This window comes from Larus michahellis, chromosome 1 (assembly GCF_964199755.1).
Source record: "Larus michahellis chromosome 1, bLarMic1.1, whole genome shotgun sequence".
NCBI lineage: Eukaryota > Metazoa > Chordata > Aves > Charadriiformes > Laridae > Larus > Larus michahellis.
Window position 1 is genome coordinate 41864391 of NC_133896.1, and position 23440 is coordinate 41887830.

The window sequence follows — 23440 nt, forward strand, 5'->3', positions numbered from 1 at the left end:
ACCACCCCAAGGCTGACACCGAAATGCCACATGCCCCCAGCTGAAGGCACGGGGGGAAGCATTGTTGCATTTAATGGTTAACGTGCCGGAATAACATTATCGTGTTACATCGTGGGCCACGGAAAAAGTTCGGTTTTCCCGGGGGCGGCCTTCCGCAGAGGCCCGGGGCCCCGGCAGGTCAGGGCCGGGCCCCGGAGGGGTCTCAGCGGAGGGGGGCGACGGGCCGCGCACGGCTGATGGAACGGGCCAGCTCCCCTGCGTCTGTCTCCATGGCAACCGCGCCCCGCCGCGGCCCCCCTCGTCACTGCTCCCTCCCGCCCGCCGCCTGACGGGCGGCAGCCGCTGCGGCCCGCACCGCACCTGCCTGAGGGGCGGGAACGGCTCCCGCCCGTCTCGTACCCGCCGCCTCAGAGGCGGTAGCCGCTGCCGACCTCACAGCACCCGCCTCAGGCGTGGCGGCGTCTCCCGACCGCGCCGTACCTGACCGCCGCCTCCGCCCGCCTCGGGGCCGCGCCGGGTACAGCTGCGCGGAGGGGCCAATCCGAGACAGGCTTCGCAGAGAAGTTTGCCAAGATTCCGCCTCGGCTGAGCGGGGAAGGCGAACTCCCGGTTGCTCCCGAGGGAATTCTCCGCTCGGGGTACGGCTGCGCGCCCGAACGCCCCTCCCTGCGCTCGCTCACCCGCCTGCCGCGGCCAGCGCCTATAGGGGCCTCGCAGCCCTGTGCTTGCGAGGAAGGCTGGGCGGTGGGGCGCCGCGCTGATCCCTGACCTTACAAAAACCCGACAGATGAAATCAGGGACTTCAAAACAGCCGTAAAAGGTCTCAGGGTGATTGGTTGTAGCCCCGGCTCAGCAATACAGCAATTACCCCAAAGTAGCTCAAAGCCTGATGATGGACAAAGGCTTCGAGTAGCAGCAGCATCCAAACACTAGTGACCGGGAAAGCCACGGCGCTGGCGATTCAAAGGCAGGCCACCAGCAGTAGGGGCAGCACGACTGGCCTGCATCCACACAGCTCCGGCAACCGAGCGAACCACGGAGCCACAAACAGCCACCGCCATGGCAGGGCAGCATGCTTGGTTCCCACTCCTTCATTCTGTTCGATCGAAGGTTTTGAAATTAGAATCATAGAGTCATAGAATTGTCTAAGTTGAAAGGGACCTTTAAGATCAAGTCCAATCATCAATGTAACACTGCCAAAACCACCACTAAACCATAACTCTAAGCACCATGTCTACCCCTCTTTTAAATACCTCCAGGTATTTAAGACAGGTGAGGCACCTCCAGGTGCCTCAACCACTTCCCTGGGCAGCCTGTTCCACTGCTTGACAACCCTGTTGGTGAAGAAATTTTTCCTAATACACAATCTAAACCTCCCCTGCCACAACTTGAGGCCATTTCCTCTTGTCCTGTTACTTAGAAGAGACTGACCCCCACCACGCTACAACCTCTTTTCAGGTAGTTATAGAGAGCAGTAAGGTCTCCCCTCAGTCTCCTTTTCTCCAGTTCCCTCAGCTGCTCCTCATAAGGCCTGTTCTCTAGACTCAGTTCACTTTAATTAGCCTTATGAGTCATCTCAGAGGATAGCGTGTATGCAATTAAGATTTTCTTTTAAACAGTTCGTAGTTTTCCTGACTGACCAGACCTACATCAGTTACATTTAAAAAAAAAATCATGTCCAAGTACCAGTTCCGATTCATCCATTCTGTCTTGGGGAAAAATGTGTCACCTCTTGAGAAATCCTGTGGGTTTTTTTCAGTTCTCCCAAGTTAGGCAAAATCTTACCTTTGCAATGCTACTACTTCCAAGCCTCTGCGATCCATTTTTAGAACCCAAAGATGTACCACGTTTCTACACAAGAAAGATCAATTTATTCCCTTTGGTCCCTTTAACCCAGTACATTTCTTCCAGAAAAACAAATCCACATGTTATTTTCCTGTAAAAATAAAGATGGCAAAACAGTTCAGGCATTATAACTGGCCTACTTAAAACCTATGCAATTATAAACCAGAAAATTTAACAGCACTGTACTGTCAGACCTACTTCTAATGTAATTCCTGTCCTTAAAGGGTGCCGGTTCCATAAGCATGTGCATTAAGTGGACAAAAATTTAGTAGAAAATAAAGGTTTGGATAAAAATTATTTGGCAAAGGAAAAAATTCTTAACACTGACTTAAAAAAGCCACTATCAAGTTCGCAGAATGTATTGGAAAAAAAAAAAAAAAACCAAAGCCAAGCCACACAGTTCTTGAACAATATGTAGCAATATATCTGTTAATAGTGATGTAAAAAAAAGTGTATTACAATGAATCAAAAGGCAGATTCTAGTGTGTTAAAATAAATATGAAATGGGGATATAGTACTAATGGATATCAATCATTAGGCAGCTGCTGAGTTTAACCAGTGACAGGTGGGGAAGAAATTAAGTGATCCAGCGTAATATATTATGGTTTAAATTGACATACAAAACAATACATCATATTCCTGAGCAGACAGCAAACTCAGACATAATTATTTTTAAAAAGTGTCTATGGCTATATTTCTCTCACCAAATAAAGAAACGTGACTATAAATGCATCTCTAAGACTTAACCCATACTGCTTTTCATTCCCCCTCTAAAGTTTTCCACAAAGAACTAAAACATCAGTGCATGCTGTTTAATGAAGTCAAGAAAGTCACAGTTCAAGTGGCACCATGCTTACTAGTTACAAAACATTTATGAAACATCTATCCTTTATAGTCTTAATTACAAGAAATTCTAATATTTTAGTGAAGCATCAGATATAATTACAGTGCATTATATACAGAATACAGAAATATTTTTATAGGACAAAAATAAATAGAAAAAAATATGTAAACATCCTGAGTGAAATTCTGCTGCCACTCAAGTCAGTTACAGAACCGTCAGATACAAGCACAGACAGTATTTCGTTCCTCTTTTTAAAGCATATAGCAGCGCACATAACTTAATTCAAAGAGTTTAAAGTGCATACATTATAAAAAAAATAATTCATAAGCTTTTGAGAGTTTTACATATGCAGATTTCATTCATATCTATTACGTCTCCTCAATCCTCTCTCTTCTGATTCAACGGCATCTTTGTTTATCATTTCTTGGTCTTCTACCACATCTGACTCAAACTGGTGTACTTCACATTCATCACATATTTCATGTTCTTCTATTTTGTAATCATTATCAACATCCTCAGGCAAATCTTCATTACTGTCATCTTCTCTGTCATCTATGTCTTCCTCTTGAGAATGTTCAGCAAATGACTGAATGAGATCTTCAAGTTTCTCATTACAAATGTGGCTGACACCTTATAATTCACACAAAAAAAAATCAAAATGAAAATTTAAATAAGTAGGAAGGGTCCAAATGTCGGGGTCCATTTAGAAGCAGAACATTTATTTTCTCTCTTTTATTAAGATTCAATTAATGCAAAAATTACCCAAATTTCTAGTGAACCATTCTTAGCATTTAAGATTTCTCTTGGATTTCTCTTAGTCTCCAGTTTAAACTAATATGCAATGTGCTGTTTTGTATATCATGCAAACATTGGCCACAGCTTCAGAGGTCCCCATCTGGGAATCCTCAGACTAATGTTAGTCTAATACGAACAGACTGCTCAGGAACTCATATTCAAGAAGCCTGTTTCAACAGAGCAGAATGTGACTGTGTGGTCTATGCTATTTCAGTGTCTTTTAGCACCTATTCTTAAAAAAAAAAATAATCATGATGTATCAAAAGTCTGAAATAAGGTACACCTCAAACAAGAAGAATGGTACTCCTCCAGAATAAAATTAATTCCACACACATTATCTAAGATGCAAGAGCTGAACGTTATTATAGTAGAGATCTGTTTATTATTTTAAAATATAAACCTCTTAGTTATCTATCCTGCTGGAAATCAAAGTACCTTTCATCTTGTTTTCTGATTTATCCAATCCACTTTCTTTCATCAGTCGTCTAATTGATTGGAGCTGTGTCATTATTTCATCCTTCTGCTCACAAGCTAGCGCATTAACACTAGAAAAACGACAGATGTCAACAGCGGAAAGATTACCTTGGAAGTGAGTGCTTAATAATAATGCACAAGATCGGTATTTATCCAAGGAAGGAAATACTGCATAGTTGAGTTAGCAACATGTTTAGGTCAAGCTTTTCTTTGAGGACTGTTTCTTGGTAGTGAATAATCTAGTCACTGAATTCTAACATTGGAGCCCCAATGGCCAACATTTGAGTAATGACTACTGAAAGAAACAATTATCTAAAGTAATTTTATTTTTAGTACAACAATGCCTAATACAGAACTCTGCAGTTCAGAGGCTTTTCTCATTTATTTCAGATTTTGTTCACTCTCTCTCCTCCCCAGCGTTATTAGAAATTTGTTACCCAAATTGGTCAGTGAATTTGTGGCTTAATAGTTTCAGCACATATAAAGTTCAGAAGTACACTAAAGGAACAATCATAAAATTCTGCATTTTTTAAACTAGACTTCATGAAGGATGTCAGTCCTTCATAGATTGACATGATGGATTGCATCCATGCATGTCATGTCATGTCATGTATCCATTCATCCATGATGCATTGGATGGAAATCCAATGGACTGCATGGATATTTTTATTTCCAGCAGATGGGTAAGGCACTAGCTTCTTAAGAAAAGAACATCTCTAAAACTACAAGGTTATTCCCTTGTTACACTACAATAGAGAAATTGTATTTCCTGAAACACACACAATCACCTAACAAGTTCATTTCAAAACACAAAAATAAGCAGCTATACCTTGATAAATAGTTTTGTCTTCTAATTATATACAAAGGAAGAAACTCTGCTACCAGAAGTGGAATTCCCACAAAGGCAAATGCTACTGAGCTTAAGTATTTTTTCAGTATGAATCTCCTCAGTCAATATTAAACTTTAACTTGTTAAGCCACAGCAACGTGATCATAAGTCTGAGCTTTTGCATTTATGTTTGGTGAACAAGAGATGGGAGGTGTCTGGGGAAAAGACTGCAAATAGCAGAAGAGGTATTACCTGCAAAAGACTACAGAGACAATAAGTGATTAAAGAAGGTTCCTGAACGCTGTTCCCTGCCTATATATAAAGAACATTTTAATAATTCTTTGCTACCATTTTGGAGAACTTCAATTCACAGAAAACAATCCTAACTGAGATATTTTAGAAACACTCACCAGTTTGACAGTGGATCCAACTGAGTCAATAAAGAATTTAACATTTTCTCTGTCTGTGCTAGATGCTGCTCCAGTTCTAAAAGCTGGTGCTCTAACAAAAAACAAAAGCAAAAAAAAAAAACGAGGGAGGGAGAGGGAGGAGGAGAGAGAGAACATTGTAAAAAATGTATTTACAATACCAAAAGGATATTAATTTGTATTTTTGGTTAGGCAGATTCAAAACCAGGTTTTTTTCCCCTCTATAAAATTCTAGAATATGAAAAGGGAGTGGTGGGGGTAAGAACAGAAGCCTTACTACGTATGACCAGAAGTCCTTCTCACCCAATAACCTGTCTCCAATAGTGCCCAAACAGAGGACACCTTAGTAGAAACTGAGCAAGAATGTGGTGCTCACCTTCCCACCCTCAAAAACTATGCAGTTCCAAGATTTCCTGAGGTATAAGCAATGTATTTATACTTAATATACTGTCGTGAACTTGCCCACTCACACCTCACAAATATATTCAACACTTAATGCACTAGAGTTGAGAGGAGTAACTCCTCCTAAAATACTATTAAACTTTGAAGAAGAATGCAACACACAAGGATGGTGAGTAGGTAGGGTACCAAATCATTGCTGAACCTGATTACGGATCTGGTGTAGAGAGACACCAAAAGACACTACTAGTTGTTTAATTAACTAAAAATGTCCATACAAGGGGAAAAAAAGAAGTATGAAAACATCTCAACTTTGACATGCCATAACTTTTTCTCCAAAGGGAAGCCCACTTCTTGGCACATGCAGCATAGACTGAATCAGACAGTCCAGAGTACTCTGTATCATGAATAAAAAGATGGTATCATTTATTCTGTCTCTTCTGTAAACAGGTAATGTTTTTGACAGGTTTCTAATTTGGCCCAGAAATTCAACAGTCTCTATAATTGTTTATCCGTACTGTTCCACTATCAATACAGTTCAATTCTAAAGCAGATCATTATATCCTTTTTAAATACCCTATTAATTCTATGGAGTATTATATCCTATTTAAACATCCTCTCCGTGGAGAGAGAGATGGGAGAGAGCATTTGTCATTTGTTTCAGTGGCCAGTCTGGCCCAAACCACGACACGTCCTATTGTACTGAAGAAAACTGACCAGGTCTTAAGTGAGAAAAACATGGAAAATTAAAAGGCAGAGAACCATACTATATTACTATAGCTGTTTTAAAGAATATTACCATCTGGAGTTTGCAAACAAACCCCTAATAAGTGTTTCCAATATACAGAATAATGAAGTGGTTTTTTGTAGGTTCCTAATTGCACATAAGTAACTTAAATGATTGTTCTCATTTAGCTAGACTGCATCAACAAAAATACGTAACTTGTTCCAGCAGGAAATATGCATCTGTGGTGAACATATGCATTCTGAATGGGTATCTGTCTTACCTGTTTCCTTTGCCTTGTCTTCTGTACTTTTTTCCTGTTTGGAGAGACTTTCTTCATGTGACTTCATCTTTGAAAAATACAAGCATGTTAAAAGACTTCATCACTATTTGGATACTAAAAATAAAAATGCATTTAGAAATTTACTGAAATTAAATAGCAACCACAAAAATGTGCTCCATTAACAAAACCTTTTTTTTCTGCCTTACCTTCTTCCTAACATTTCTGATTTTAAGCCACGACAACAAGACTGACAAAAGTTGTCAAAGAAAGCAGTTGCTATTTCAACTCTGGTTTTCAAAAATGAACAGAAGGAACCTTCTTGGTTATTGGATCCAGTCTTCTATCATTAACTAGGAAGTAAAACTTCTTTTATAAAGTAATAAAGATGCTATTATACAAATATATATATTTCAATTCCACAAGCACAAGCGTAAAGAATTATAACACCCAAAATACTGTTTTTATGATGTTTAAATCTTATTTACAACCTAATTAAATTTATTTTTAAAATCTAACTGGTCAGCCTCTATATTCGTCTTGCTAATCTCTTCTATTTTTCTTACATAGGAGATGATATGAAACTGACTACAGAAATAAAGATGCTGCCTCCGGCTCCGTTCAGGTTTAAGGTTGGGTTTTTTTTCCCTGAATGCAAGCAAAAATGCTCCAGGTGCACTCTCAGCAGTGCAATTGCTGTAATATCTCTTACTATAATTTATATCAAGGCTGATATTTAACAAAAAATTAAACAGCTGATCATGTGTTCTCCTTTCTTAATTTACTAATGGTAAAAAAGGTATCACGTTTCGTGGACAAAAATCTATGTTGCAGCTGCATGAACAAATAAGAAGTCCAAATAAAAGGTCTAGACTACTTGCTGTTCTATCTAATTGCTAATCTAAGACTTTTACTCTGCAAGAGTCATCCATCTCCTTCCCATACTCAATCTCATTGTGATGAATGAAAAGAAAGTGAAATACTGATAAGGCTTACGTTACAGCCTCAGGTAACAGCACTGTTTAGGGTCTCAGATTCTTATCTGAGGTCAGGGTGGGGAGCGGGCGGTGTGTATGTGTGTGTAAGATTCTCACTTCTTTAAGCATCTAAAAAAAGATAAATCGAAGCCTTTGTAAGGAAGAGTCAGATGTGCTTTAATTTTAACTTTGGAGCTCACATTCAAAGTCAAACCAAGCAAGAAATGGCTTTTGGACAATCACATACATAGGCTCAGAAATGGGGAGAAAACCCCCAAACCGGTTACATTTCCTTCTAATTTCAATAATTTAATGTTTTAATTATGGCTTACCTTAAGAAATTTGTATGCTGCAAACACTCCCACTCCAAGAGCATACAACGGCATAAGGGTGAATGCTAACTCTCTACCATTTCCTTTTGTTCTCTCGCTCTTTATCTCTTTTTCCATTGCATTTCTCATCTGCTGAAAACTCTGGTAAGTATTACTGTCAGAATTTCCTGGATTCAGGTGAACTTGATGAACTGTCTGAGGACTACCTTAAAAAAATAAATTGAGAGAAAAAAGACAAAGTTAGAAAGGAAATTAAGAGTCCAATTAGTTTCACAACTGGAATTAAATTGTCTTCTTGTGTGATCAGCTTTGTTTATCACTCTTCCAAGATGAAGATGGTGTGGTCAGCCCTGCCTCCAAATAAAGTTACCAAAAAAAAAAAAATTAAAAATCACGCTTTCATGAATAGAATAATAAATCTAGGTAGCAAAGATAAATCTAGGTAGCAAAGACTCTCAGACTAAGTTTCTATGTTGCTTTAAGATAAAAGTTTTAAGTTTCTTCCTTCACAGCAACATGGCAAACCCACAGCAAACCACAGATAGGTAGATGTAACAAGAAACAACTCAAAACTGGAAATTAAGGCATACTCAGAAAAACTACTGATAATGCTGAGAGCAGTTATAAATTAATATTTTTCCTCTGTAACAAAGAAAGGAGTTAAGCAGAAACCAAATTCTCTAGTCCCAGAAAAAAAAGTTTTGTTGAAATACACATGCTGTGTTGCTTTTGTTATTTTGACAGTAAATTCAGTGTTATGTGGATATTACCAAAGGCTTAGAAGTGCTGTAGCTCTGCAAATCAAATATTTAGCAGGAGAAGATTACACAATAGCAAAGAGATGCAACCTTGGAGTCTGAAGTATTTTTGCATGTAATTTGCCTGCCAGAACAGGGAGCAGCTGAAAGAACAGCCAGCGTCATTGCTCGACTTAGGAATTAGGTTATTTGGTAGTTAAATCTGGGGTTCATGGACATGCACATGAAAAACAGTGCTATCAGCTAAAGAATGCAGGTGCTTGCAAAGACAGACAGCAGGTGACTGGGGAGTGTGAAGTTCTACACTGATGTCTCAACTGATTGCCTAGACTTATACTTTGAAAATTTAGCCCGTCATAATGTAACGTGTTAGGACTGAGTATGGGTAAAAACAAGAGTCACATTCTATAAAAATTCCCAAACCAAAGACAATTATGCAACTCACTCCTTGTGAATTGATATGAAACAGTGGCATTTCAAAAATTTACAGTAACATAACTCGAGTGTGCAAGTGACACCCACAATCAGGTCAAGAAAACAAGTAACATAAGTTACGACTCCCAGTTAAACAACTGTTTGGCTACAGCTTCTTCCAAATACAAGAGAAAAAGGAATCTAATTCTGCTAACCTAAGCTGATGCTTTGTGATAAGAGATCTTGAACGGTGTTTTAGAATTGCCTAAAATGAGTTGGGCAGAAAAGTTTTTCAAGCTGTCAGAGATGACCCTGACCCTATCAGCTGTGCAGTCAAGTCGTGCCAGGCATTACTGCAAGTTTTTCCGCATGTCATTGATCAGTTTGCAACATGTGCATTTGGAGTAGACCTTTTATCTTTATGTTTGCTTATTGGAACTTGAAATAGAAAAATTAAACACCCTAGCTGATACAGGCAGAACTCAAGCTACCTTAATCACTTAACGCAAATTCAGACAGACATTTTCCTTTCAACACAACCAGGTTTAGACTTACTAAAACAGCACTAACTAATCTGGAAATCATGTTTTAGCTCACATATAGTTTGCCCTCCTTTCAGAACGTTTCCCATTGATTACTAATTTTAAGTTTGCACTCTTTTTTCCCTTAACTTTCAGTTCTGTTTATTTTTAATATAAATAAGGAGATTGACTAAAATATCTAACAGCACAGATGAAAAAATTCCACAGGTTACACAAATAAGAATGTGTTCAAGGGAAGCACCACTTTCCTGGCACAAAGGAATCCTAACAGAGTCCAGTGTCCTGCACCAAGTATATCCCACAGAAGAAACATCAGACTGTGCTACTGCCCAAACAGGAGAAAAGAAGAACCAACAGTTGAGAACAGCAGATTTGCCTGAAATTTATTTTACATAGTACTTAGCCACTACATCAGTAGAATCAGAGGTGCGTGAACTGTTTCTTTTTTCAAGGTTTGGTTTTAAAGTAATTTATCTATAGGAAATGACAGCTACCATAAAAATTAAAAGTAATCAAGCAAAACAGGCCACGCTAGAGCTTATGAAGCACAGTAAGTTCGACATCAGCTGGGAAGAACACAGTAGCAGCTCAAGCCTCACTTTTTCTGCCTTTGAAAGCTACTCCTGGGGACCAGCACAGACACGTAATTTGGAAGATTACAGCAACTACCTACCCCTTGGTTTACAATGCCTTGGAAGGCATCATCTACGAGTCACAGAGCTACCTCAATAAAGCAGGCTTTTTGTTAGTTACCAAAACTAAAGCGGACCTTTGGACCTTGAGCTAAATCCTCAGCTGATGTACACTAGCATTGCTTAACATATGTTTACACCACTCAAGCTTTCACAAGCAGTAGGCTTTCTAGCCCATTCAGCAGCATCTTTTCTAAAAAAGCACCCTGGACTCTTTCCAATAGACTACCTGACAAATCTCATACGATTCTGGGCTAATGTTTACTAACAGTAATACTTGGCTTCCTTATTGCAATTCACGTTAGTAGTGAGTTTTCTTCTCTGACACCCCACAGCTATTCATCTGTTGGAGTAACTAACTGTGCCCCTGCAGGCATTATTAATTAAACTGCCCCGATAAGATACGCTTCCAATAACAGGGTGCTACCTACATTCAAAAGCAATTTTCCTAAGACAGCACAGACAAAAATCAAGACAGTAATAAACCAGAAAAGCAGAACTTAAAGGAAGCGTGTGTGGCAGGTTAAGGCGAGCAGCTCAGCGCACAGACGCCAGCTCGGAGCTGTGTGACGAGGCCTCCCCCGCTCCGCAGCCCACACGGAACACCCAGCGCCCCCCGGCAGACCAAGCACAGCCCTCTCCGGCCCTGGGGGCTCCCTTCGAGGTCCCCCCTCGGAGACAGGGGCCGGCTCCGGCCTCGGGCACCGCGGCGGCTCCTACCTCTGCCGTGCTGACGGGGATCGTAACGGCCGGGGACGGCCCTGCCGCCCCGCGGAGAGCGGCCGGCCCGGCCGCCCCCTCCTCCTCCCCCACCTCCTCCTCCTCCTCCTCCCCCTCCCCCGAACATCCTGGGCATGACGAGGAAGAGGCAGAACACCAGCACCACCGAGACCACTGCCTGCTGCACCGCCGACAGCACCATGGCGGCCGCCGCCCTCCTGCCAACGAGCCGCCCGCCCGGCGCGAAGGAGAGGCGCCCGCGCGGCCGCCGCTCTCCCCTCCCGGCCGCACAGCGCCCCCTTCTGCGGGGGCGGGCGCCCCGGGCGGTTCCCTGAGGGAGAACGTTCTGGAAGAGGCGGGGGTTCCTCAGGCGAGGCCCCGGCGGCCGCGGGCATGAGGCTGTGGGTAGCCGTGGTGGCCTTGTGGCTGGTGCTGAGGGCGGTAGCCCGGCAGTCGCCCGCCTTACCCAGCATCACGCTAAGGCGTTCATCGAGGACTGTGTGCGTGTCCACAACGGCCTCCGCAGCAAAGTCCAGCCGCCTGCCCGCAACATGCGTAGGGACAGGCCTGGGGGTGGCTCCTGAGGCCTGCCAGGGGGAAAGGGACAGCAGGACAAGGGGGGTTATTGTGGTGAGTGATCCCAAGGTGGTCCCTGGGTGAGGCGACCAGGGTGGCATCACTGGTTTGTGTTAAAATACCATCACGTCTGTTTGATAGGAAATACTGACAGGACCAGAGGAAATGGTCTGAAGTTGCGGCAGGGGAGGTTTAGATTGGATATTAGGAAGAATTACTTTACTGAAAGAGGGGTCAGGCACTGGAAGAGCCTGCCCAGGGAGGTGGTTGAGTCACCATCCCTAGAGGTGTTTAAGAAACGTCTAGATGTGGCACTTCAGGGCATGCTCTGAAGGGCAGAGATTGTAGGTTGTTTGGTTGGATTCGATGATCTTAAGGCTCCTTTCCAACCATGAAGATTCTGTGATTCTGTGAGTTCAGTTAATTGTAGACAGATGAGTCTAGAAACAACCAGATGCAGGCTGAAGGTGTTCATGTTTCACCCAAAGAAACTTTTCCTTCGGAAGAAACAATGGTCCAACAGCAGGACTGACCCAGAAGAGCCAGGCTCCACATCAAAAGCAAGGGTATGAGCTGCAGTACTGGGACTGAAGGGGATTTCTGGTGTTAAGGAAGAGTCTTTGCTTGCCATAACCAAAACAAATCGCACTCAAAAATTTGTGCTGGAAAGGGTTAAACAAAACCAAAGAAGATGCAGAAAAAGTGGACATTTATGTTTAGTCTGCTTCATAGCACAAGTGGAAAATAATGTGAGCAATGAGCAGCCCTGAGGAAGGCTTGGGAACATGCACGTAGTTGGATACTGATGGCAAAGAATGCTGTTTGCTTGGGTGGGTTTGAGGCCAGAACTGCAGTTAAGGTGGGGTCTAACCTCGGAAGTGAAGAAGCTTGTGAAAGACACCACACTTGGTTTTAGTACTCAGGAATAGGAAAAGCAGGAAAAATTATGGATAAAAGTATGAATGTAGAAATACAGTTAGAAAAAACTAAAGGCCTTAGGGAGAAAACAGTATTGGCAGCCAGTGGAGTTATTGTAAGATCGACATAGAGACTGAGAGTGAACTGAAATGTACAGACACCAATAAACCTAGGCAATAAAACACAGGATCTTTTACGTAAGGCATAAAACTAGGTACTTTAATGGTAGAACAAACTTGCTAAAGAACAGTCATGACTGGAAGACAAATACCAAAGATTGTTCATGTTCAGGAACCAGAGGTTTTGGTAACGGTGGCAGACTGCAAAGAAGTAAGAGGTAGCAGAATGAGTTATGGGCCAAACATTGGCATGTTTACTTCATGAAGTTGTCTCTGTAAAATGCTCCAATGTGTATTTAAATCTTTACCGTAGGAGTAGTATTTTTTTCTGGAGGCTCTCTTAAAAATACTTCAAATATTTATACACCTGAATCTACAGTAGCTGTGAATTTCTATTTAAATTAATTTTTATGTACCAAACAGAAATCCTTAATTACCTGTTCTACGAAAAAAAAAGTTTCATGTGTAATTAATTTTTTTACGTAATTTCTTATCTGAAGATAAAAGTGCATTTCAGACATCTTTTCAGTTGCTAGCAAGTGCTTTTACAAAGTTAATTTTCAACAGTGAAGGCAGAAAAACTAGCCTAATTAAATTAGTTTGTATTCTGTGCTGCAAGAGTAATGAAAATAAAACATGTAGGTACTTGCCTAAATAAGGGAAAGTATTTATTTGTGAAAGTTCAGCATATGGTATCTGTCTGTACTTTATTGCCCGACTGTTTTTATCTGATTGTTTAAGATCCAGTTGTAACTTAATATTGTGCAACTATTTCACCTTTTATGTTTTGCAGACTTGGGATGCAGCTTTGGCAAGGACTGCAAGGGCATGGGCAAATAAATGCATTTTTGAACATAACATATACTTAAGTAAGAAACATCAGTGCCATCCTAATTTCACATCTGTTGGAGAGAATATTTGGGTTGGAAGTTGTCAAGCATTCTATGTTGCTGATGCCAGTAAAGCATGGTATGATGAGGTCAGATCCTATACCTTCGCAGTGCAGAAATGTACTAAGACTTGCGGTCATTACACTCAGGTAAGAGTTGTCTTTGGTAAAATGTCCTGTATAATGCCTACCAGATGAATCGATAGGGGCTGTAAATAATATAGAGTTGTATATGTGGTTTGTAGTGACTGACAGCTTTCAGTCTTTTGTAATCTCAAGCAGTGGCTGTACTGACCATTAGCCCTGCACTGGTTCACCTCTTTGTCTTGTATAATAATCTGTTCTTGTCCGCAGTATTGGCCTCACTGAAAGCCTTATTCCTCGTTTCATTGTATCAGTACTACATTAACTTCATAAAATAATCATTTCAAGTTCTGTAGCTGCAAAGCCACAGAGTTCTAAATTCTCTAAGTTTGGAGCTGCGGTTTAAAAAAATCACAGTAATTGCAGAATGTCTGTGGGTACTCTTTCATACAAATGTTAACAGAAGGAGAAAATCCAGCCAAAGTAAATTGTATTCTGTACAAATCTTGTAAAAAAAAAAAAGAAGGGGAAAAAAAGAGCATCAACAACAAAAGAGGCAATTTATGATATATTTCTGCTTTCTCAGTGGTAATTCGGACAAATAATTCCCCTGGGAAAATAAAGGCAATAAATCTTAAGAAGATTAGAACTAGACAATATCTTATGAAAGTCCCTTTTTCTCTTGCACAGTAAATGATAAAAAGTTACGTAGCAAGGTAGTTCTGGCATCTTTAAATTTCCTGTTCAACCTTGTCTACATAGAATTCTGGAGGGTTTTGCACATTTCTCTTGGAGTGGTGTTCACTTGTAAGCTTGCTTTCCATTGATTAGTATTGCTTGCTCCTTTCTCGTTACACATAGTTAAGTCATATCAAAATGTTCCTGCATTTCAGGCAGTATTTCAGGCAAAATTACAAAGGAAACTAATCACTGGAAAAAACAAGCAGAGTACATGGGTTAAAACACCAAGGCACGTGTAAAAGTACCTATGTCATCAAAAATGGTAATCAAAGACCATGCATGATCCAAGAGCTGTCATGGTCTTGAAGGCTCAGACACAAAGCTGGAAATGGGTAAAATTTACAAATCATAAATGGATAGGCTGTGTAGATCTGTTAAGAAAACTACAACACAGAAATCTCAAAATGGTGGAAATCTTAAAAAAATATGGGGAACTGTTATATAAAGACCCCCGAAATGCTTAGTCCTTAATCCAGGAGTCAGGTAACACCACATTAAACATTTAAGATTCTTTTCAAAGAAAGGTTATGTCTGTTGAACATAACCGGTTCTTGCAGTTATAATTGAAGAGATGGAACTTTTGGGGATGTTAAAATCGGTTTGTCAGTCTGAGGCCTGTACTTTTCACACTGGAGAGATACTGAGAGTAATCCACTGTGTCTTTTAAGTTTTCCAGAGGTGGAATGTGTGATCATCCAGATACTCTAGGTATATAGTTAAACACTTTTACCTGAATTCAGTACAATGTGGTTAGTCATATGCAGAAAGTACAGGAAGAATCTCCCAAGAAAAAGCAGATGCCCACACCGTAAGTGATAGTAAACCATCTCCTCTTAAGCATGGCAGATAACACTTGTTAGTCTGAAAATATGCAGTGCTGAAGCTTTCAGACTTAAGTTTACAGTAGATATCAGCCAGATCACTTCTAGCACACAGGAGAAGCCCTGCTTGCAGACCCGAGTTCTGAATGTTAAAATTAGTTAAAGGAGCTGTTGGGTAGTTGCCACTAATTTCCCTTTTGTCCCATGGAATCTACCCCATAATCATAAAGCCAGTGACTCTTACTGAAATTGTTCTGCAGAAGATTCTGGAAACGTACAGCATAGGCCACTTCACCTTGAGGGGTGAATATTTAGAAGTTGATCTTAAAAAGCTCACTTACCAGCAATTTCTTTCAATGTGTAAAAAGATCAGATGTTGCAAAATGAAAAAAATATGTAGGATCTCTGAAAATAATGGAAACTTTCTACATAGTAGACTAAGTCACTGTTGAGTATAGTTTTTAATGGATTTTAAAATCTTTTTTTTTTAGGTTGTTTGGGACTATTCATATAAAATAGGCTGTGCAGTTACTCTGTGTAAGGAAGTTGCAGGAATACGAAATGCAGCAAATTTTATTTGCAACTATTCACCAAGGTAAGTTGCTGCTTAATGTTAAAAAAAAAGGCAAGCAATCAGAATGACGTTTAGCTTGGAATTGGAATGAACCCTTTAGTAAATTGGGTTCTTTATTTACTGGTAGTCTTGTAAATGCAATCGGAGAAAATGATGGTTGTCTAATTCAGTTATCAAGAGAGCCATGAGTATTATAATGCTTAGTTTTTTAATCTGTTAACTCTACTGATAAATCTCATTCTGTGCCAATCTTAAGCAAACAAATCCCAAACTTAGCTCATGCTCCACTTCATTGTTTTTTTTTTCGTAAGAAACAGAAGAAATGAGAAAGTTGCTGCAGGCAACTCCTGTCAGAGCTGAAATTACCTCTTACAGTTTTATACATTTTTTTAATCGCCATTTAGCCTTTTACACCGTATTTCTTTTTCTTTTTCCCTTAGGAATGATACAAATAATAGCAGGAGTTAGATCAGTTGCTTTTCCTTTTGTGTAACTGAGCAAAAAAAAAAACCCTACATTATAATTTCTTGCCTATTTAATAGCTGTGATTACACCAAATGTTATTTAAGCATTAGAAAACGGTGAATGATCAATGCAAGAAAAAGCTAACTGCAACATGGGATTTTACATTTAAATTGATATTCTGAAAAAGCACAAGCCCCAGCCGGCACTGTTCCTAAAGCAGGAGGGGTTTAAAAACACAGATGCAGATAGTTTTAAAATAATATAGTTTGTCTTATAGTAATGCATAGTCCATAATCAAGTACATGCATATGCAATCTGTTTGTCATTTTTAAAACATACAAGGTCAGCTCAATACTCCTCAGTACTCGCTAGCTGTCAGAAACAAATGAAACAGTAGTGATTAATTAAATTAAATGATTACTCTTAAAGAGGAAAACATAAAACACATAATGTCACTTTTTATGGAGACAGTCTTTTAGCTTCTGTGGCCTAAACCAGCAAGACAAGTGAAATTGAAGCCCATATGATAGTCCCCCATATATTTTATTTCATTTAAGTAGTATAGTCTTCAGAAGCCACCTGAAGTTCCTTGGGAGAGTGACTTTTTTTCTCACTCCAGAAGTTAATTTGTGCCTTTTTTTCCCATTCCTTACACCTTCTCAATGAGGTAGTGCTCTGCAACCTAGGTGTTAAGCCATCTGTAGATAGACGGATAGATGGATTTACTTATTTGTAATGACTAGATAGGGCTTTTTGGAGAAAAAGGCAAGGCTTTTATCTCTCTGGATCTGTGACTGAGAGTTCTATCAGTCTTCTCAAAGAGGATTTCACAGTGGATTATGAACTGTGTGAAGTAATAGCGTATTATCACTTACAGCAGAAGCCTTTGATACCAAGAAAGACTTGCTGAATTGCAGCTCAGGCAACATATGTATCTTCTTTGTATTGCATTCCTGCAATTGAAATGTGCATAGTCACCAAGTGGGTCTGCTTTCACACCCTTATGCGGCATTATGTTCTTGCCAGAACTTCTAGGAGCAATGCTTTGTTCTTCAGTCTTTCTTATTCTGGATTCTGAGACCTTTTTTAAGATAACTGTGTGGGCTACCGTTTGGAATCACCCATGCTATGAATGCATATATGGACAGTCACCCACAATATATGTTACTTAACCTGTACCTTTTTATTTTTGAGATAATTGTATGTACATATATATATAGAATCATAGAATGGCTAGAGTTGGAAGGGACCTTAAAGGTCATTTAGTTCCAACCCCCTGCCATGGGCAGGGACACTTCCCACTAGACCAGGCTGCTCAAAGCCCCATCCAACCTGGCCTTGAACACCTCCAGGGAAGGGGCATCTGTAACTTCTCCGAGCAACCTGTTCCAGTGTCTCACCACCCTCACAGTAGAGAATTTCTTCCTAATATTTAATCTAAATCTGTCCTCTTTCAGTTTAAAACCATTACCCCTCGTTCTATTGCTACATTGCCTGATAAAGAGTCCCTCCCCATCTGCCCCCTTTAGGTACTGGAAGGCTTATTATTAAGGCTATTAACAACTCTCCTGCTCTTCTCTGACAAGTTCAAAACTTACGTTCGATTCTTGGGATCAGAAGATCCCCATTCAATTTTATTACTGCCTGGACTGCATGTCAGGGCATGTGGTTGCAATATGCCATTGGAGATGCTGCTGGAATAAAACTCAGGCCAACAGTATACCTGTAGGTGAATGTATGGAAAAGACGTTTCAAAGAATAGTAGCAAGTAAGTCGCAGATAATCTTTTAGTGTGTTCTTCTCCCTCCATCTTGCACAACAACATTATATCAGCCCTTACATCTATATGTCTGGTGGGTATCTCTTTTTTATAAATACAGATGATGCAGGGTGTAAATACAGACTTGGAATCCTGAAAAAATTATGCCAGGTCTTGGTGCGTATTATCTCCTTTCAGGAGTGCCAGCAGTGCCCACTATGGAGGTGAGTAGAGTGACAAACAAAGCTAACTTTGCCCCACAGTCCTTTGAGGGGATTAAATCTGCCCCTGTGTTCCCAGGATTAGGCTATGAAACACAGCATTGCTTCATCTTCATGAATGGATGCAGCATAGACTGAATGCTGTGTTTCCCATTGCCCAGCAGAATAGTATATGTGCCAGGATGATGGTGTCATTTTCAGCAGGTACATGTATAAGGAGCCTTTCTGAGAATGTGCGGTGTTAAGTACTGCAGGCTGATCTTAAACACTTCAGCTCCACTTGGGTGAAGTACTTAAGCATGTAAGGACACCACTGTCATCACGAAGACTGCATACTTACTCTTGGACATTTGCATTTTGTGGAATAGAAGTCTTGTTTCTCAAGAATTCCACAGTAAGTAGTTCACAGGATTCTTTTTTTGCTAAATAGTTTGTTTTAAGCTACTTGGGAGTGTGTCAGCTTTGAAATTTTCCACTCTAAAATACTCATTTTTCCTCAGTTAAAACGAAGCTCCATCCAGAGCATTCTGTTTTATTAGTTCATATACCAATGTAAAATTTGAGTAAAAAGCCTGAGTACTTTCCCATAAGAAAAATAATAGCTTTTTAAGATTCTTCTCTTTCACAGGAACAGAACAATGAAAATGAAAAGACGGAAAATTATTCTCATGTTTTTAATGAAATGGCAGCAATTCATTGTACTTGCCATGTATTTACTTCAACAAATGATTTAAGATATTTAAGAAATCATTTAAAATTATGTGTGAAACTTTTCTTTTTCCTTTGTAGTGGTAATCTTCCAAGGAGACCATATATAGAAGGAAAATCATGCAGTAATTGTGCAAAAGGGGACACCTGTGGAAATAAACTGTGTAGTAAGTAAAAGCAAATGTAAAATGCAATATGTAAAATGAAAAAATGCAACCACCTAGACAATAAAGAATGTTGCAAGCTTTGTTTTACTCTCTCAGGTCCAGTTCTCAACTAATTTAAAACTACTCTTAAAGCCATTTACATTCAGGAAACAAATAGTTCATATTTTACTAACTCTGGGTCTCAGTGACCATTATGAAGTCTTTGTTTGATTATAGACAGGTATAATTCAAGATAATTCTTTTAACTCTGTTCTTGTCAAGAAAATGAATTAGAGTAATGAATTGCTAATTGTGCTTCATATTTTGATGGAGTGAAACGTAAGAGACAGTAGGTCATCTCTCTTCAGAAAGCTCTACACCTGACAGCTTCCCCCTGCTGGGAAGTCACAAGCTTGAAGCTTCCTGTGGGCAAAGTTGGGACGTACATTTTTAAGTTTCATTTAATAAACTGGGAGTAAGGCTTGTGTTTTCCACTTAATGGTTAGTTATTATATTTGCTCAGTATATATGTTAGTATAGCTTTAAAAACATTGAGCAGTCATGTTGGTCTTCAGTTTTAGGTAGCAGACACCTCTGAAAAACAGACAGAAGGAGTACCACGTTGTGTCTGATCCCAGGATTAGGCCCCACTTACTTAGGAAACAGTTTGTCTCCCGTTCTCATCCATAAAATTGTATTTGATAGTATTTACTAGCTCATGAATATATTCTGAATATTAAACAGTATTTAATATTTTAAGAAAGACAAAGGAGAGGGGGTTCAAACTGAAAATAAAGGGGCTGTATAATATGTCCCTCTCCCCCATCCATGTCATTGTTACAAACAATAATAGCTTTATGGAAACATAATATTATGAAGTATTGTTTTTAGGTTTTATCAAAACACTTCAGCTTTTGTTTTATTTTTAAGGTTTATCAATGGGAATTCTCAGAGTTTCAAATCTATTGATTATAAATCTGATGAGTGTGTTTTAGCTAGCTAGTAAGGATTTAAGGAGAGAGAAATCATGGCTGGCTGGTAAAACTCTTTATTTTTTCCCCTTTTCCAGGAAATCCAGAACATGATAAAATTATCTGTACGTATTAAATTTTACACTTCTACTTACATTCCTCAGTTACTTTACATGTATGTACTCCCAGTGAATCTTATATTTATATGCTTATTTATAGATTACTCAGGATGACACCCCCGTTGGGAGTTCAGAATTGTGTGCAATGAAGCGTGCATCGCAGTTGCAGTTTTGAGACCATTGCTGATGTTTCTTGCCTTTGTAGCTGTTTATTTTATAAAAAAACGCTTTACAAACATGCATATGTCCACCTAATTTGATTTGAAATACATACTATCTTCTGAAGATACTTGATAATGAATTAAGCAAAAAGGTAATACTGACATGACTTTAAAGACAACTTTTGTTGACAATGATTCTGTTGCTATTATTTTGTCCTCCTTAGAGAAAGCTAACATGCCAAAGAAAGTGAAATTATATGTGGGTAAAACCCATATTGAGAAAATACTAAGCTAAAGATAGTATCCGGTAAGGTTTGGAGCCTTATTTTTAAATACCAAATTTCTCAAAACAGTGACATACTCTATTCCTGGAATTCAAGGAGAGAAGTATGTCTTAATTAAACAGCTGTTACAATTCATACTAAACCAATATTTGAAATAACAATTGCTTAGTTTTGATGCTGAGAGAAAGCTAGCGTATTATGTACTCAGTCTGGTTTCCTAGAGTGATAGAATGTTCTGAATAAAATGTATAAAGTAAGGAAGATTTTATAGGAAGATGATTCTTCAGTAGTCTGCATGTTGGTGAAGTTAGTGCAACTTGGTATTTATAAGCTAATGCATTTATTGTTCCCCATTCAAAATGTGAAGCTTTAGATTTATTATTAAGTATTTTGTTCCTAGCTCCCTGTAAACCTTGTGCTTAATTTTATTTTTTTTGTTCCTTGTTTTAACATGTACCGTTACTTACACATAGCATATTTCCTGTTTTGTAAGTGTTATGAAGTTTTAATAATAAATTTTCGTTATTTTATCTTGAAACTTGTTCAGGTCCATTTAATCAACACAGATTTTAGTCTTCTATGTCCAAGACTTGAAGTCTTTCTTTAATATGCTTTAATTTCACTTTCTCCAAAAGACAGATTAAATTTATACAAGAATCTGAAGCTTTTTTACCAGTATAGCAAACTAGTTTTTTTCCTGATTGTATCTTAGTCTTTTCTAGTGAATGCCAATATGACTGTATGAAAGTTCATTATTATTAGGTAATGTTTTACCGTTATTGTAAAATGAACAAATAAAAATACCCCACAAATTCTGCTATTTTTTTAATGTTCAGAACTCCAGTTGAGCTTAAAGGAAGCTTCTGTGAATTCAACTTTAGGAACTAATTTGTCTTATACTTTTCATTCTTGATGTGTGACTGACAATTTAGATCTAAAACATTCCAATTTATTATCTAAATCTATACTGATAATGCCATTGATTATATAAAACCCCCTTATTGTAAATCTCAATGAAAATAGATAAAATTAGGCATGTGCTAGCTATTTCTTCTGTTTTCTAATCTAAAATTACTAAAATATAGAACAGATTTTTCAAATACAAGTTTTATTATTTAAAACTTGGATTACATTCTAAAATCTAGAAGCCTAATATTATATACCTAAAATCATAAATAGGTGGCTCCTTACGTAGTAAATTGTGCACTATGAAAGTTCCTGAGCAGGAGCCTTTCCCATTGGTTTACCGGGAAGTTGCTGATATTCACTGTCTCTGAAGATAAAATCATTATTTAGGTGCCTTGTTAGGGTTGGAAAGCTTACCTCAGAGCTAAATTTCAGACATCTGTAAGGAATATAAGTTTCCTTAGTACCTGAAATGCAAAATTTGGTACTACAATAAATCTCTTCCGAGTTTTAAAGTGTTAATGTTGCATAGGATGCTGCTTTTTTTACAAACAAAACCCCCCATTTATGTTCAGTTATTAAAACGTAAGTTTTCCTACTTGTATCTGTGATATAGCCGAGAAGAAGTTCATATCTAACACAGTAATTCCTATCCCTGAGAATAACTGCTGTGACTTTTAGTATCTCCGTTACAGTTAGGACTGTAACAATTTGAGTATGCCTTGGAGAGAAGGCAAAGTTGGAAAAGAGCTGTGCAGTCTCCCAGAACTTCAGAAAAGCCTCAGTTCCTCCTGGCTATATTTATGCCAAGCTGATAATAGGCCTTTCATCTGAGATACAGTTCGAGTGTTTTTCCTGAGCTAAGCAGTGTGGAATTTGCAGCACTGAATGATGTGCAGATAGTGGTGCCATCAGATCCTGTTTCAATAATGGAAGTAGTTTTCCATCCATGAAAATATTTTTTCATTCTGCTTTCCTGAACTCATGATATTAGGTTTCTGTCCTCAGTACTGGTTCTTGTGGTCTTCACACAAAATACATATGGTTTGCCCCGTTTCCCAATTTGGTGTCTTTGTGAGGAAATATAGCTGAGAAGATAGTTCATTCCAAGATCCCCTTTTTAAAAACAGCATGAATGTGAACTAGTGGCTTGCTGTATCTTCTCTCAGGAGATTTCCCAGTACTATTCCATAATATTCCAGTAGTATTGTAGCAGTTCTTGAATTTTCCCACATCCGTAGGGCTGCCATACACCAACCATTTCTGGTGTTATCCTGTGAAAAGAAGCTTAGGATGGACAGCAGAAAAGCTGCCTCATTTTTCAAACGCCTTGAATTTAAAAAGAGAACAGGTATGACACATGACAGTAATTTAAGTTCAAGAAATTTAAATCATGTATGAAGTGCAAGGAAGATAAGCAGAGATCCAGTCCAGCTAGGCATATACTTGTACTCTACAAGCTTCCTGTATCTATGTTGTTGAGATCATGCTAAATACTTCATCCTGCATAGCCTGCTGAAGCTTTGGCTCCATCAAGGAATCACAGAATCACAGAGGGCTGAGGCTGGAATAGACCTCTGGAGGTCATCTGGTCTAACACCCCTGCTCAAGCAGGGCCACTTAGACCTCATTGCAGCAGCCCATGTCCAGACGGCTTCTGAATATCTTCAAGGATGGAGACTCTGCAACCTTCCTGGGAAACCTGTGCCAGTGCTTGGTCACCCTCACAGAAAAAAAGTGTTTCCTGATGTTCAGAGGGAACGTCCCGTGTTGTGGTTTGTGCCTGTTGGCTCTTGTCATGTCACTGGGCACCACTGAAAAGCGCCTGGTTCTTGTCTTCTGTGCACCCTCTTTTCAGATATTTATATGGTTCAAGAGACTGCTGTCCTCCAGAGCACCATCACTGCCTGTCCATCTTCCCCTCA

General features: G+C 39.3%; 2 protein-coding genes and 1 pseudogene across 5 annotated transcripts in view; 1 reads left to right on the plus strand and 2 right to left on the minus strand.

Moving 5' to 3' along the window:
* Positions 1 to 2500, minus strand: part of CAPS2 (calcyphosine 2) — a 31371-nt gene extending 28871 nt beyond the window's left edge. For 2 of the 4 annotated variants that reach the window (XM_074573469.1, XM_074573424.1), the window contains exon 1: positions 481 to 798. The gene's annotated coding sequence lies outside the window, so the exon portion shown is untranslated. The other 2 variants (XM_074573431.1, XM_074573446.1) reach the window with 2 other exon arrangements.
* Positions 2501 to 2643: 143 nt separating this feature from the next.
* On the minus strand, positions 2644 to 11328 carry CCDC107 (coiled-coil domain containing 107). Its single transcript, XM_074573497.1, has 6 exons — positions 11054 to 11328; positions 7928 to 8133; positions 6622 to 6688; positions 5198 to 5288; positions 3920 to 4029; positions 2644 to 3319 (listed from the first exon to the last, which is right to left on the minus strand). Exons 1-6 carry the CDS (start codon positions 11253 to 11255, stop codon positions 3045 to 3047), a joined length of 951 nt encoding a protein of 316 aa, XP_074429598.1. The 5' UTR covers positions 11256 to 11328; the 3' UTR covers positions 2644 to 3044.
* A 118-nt stretch (positions 11329 to 11446) lies between these two features.
* LOC141747993 (glioma pathogenesis-related protein 1-like) lies at positions 11447 to 20419 on the plus strand (annotated as a pseudogene).
* Positions 20420 to 23440: the final 3021 nt, after the last annotated feature.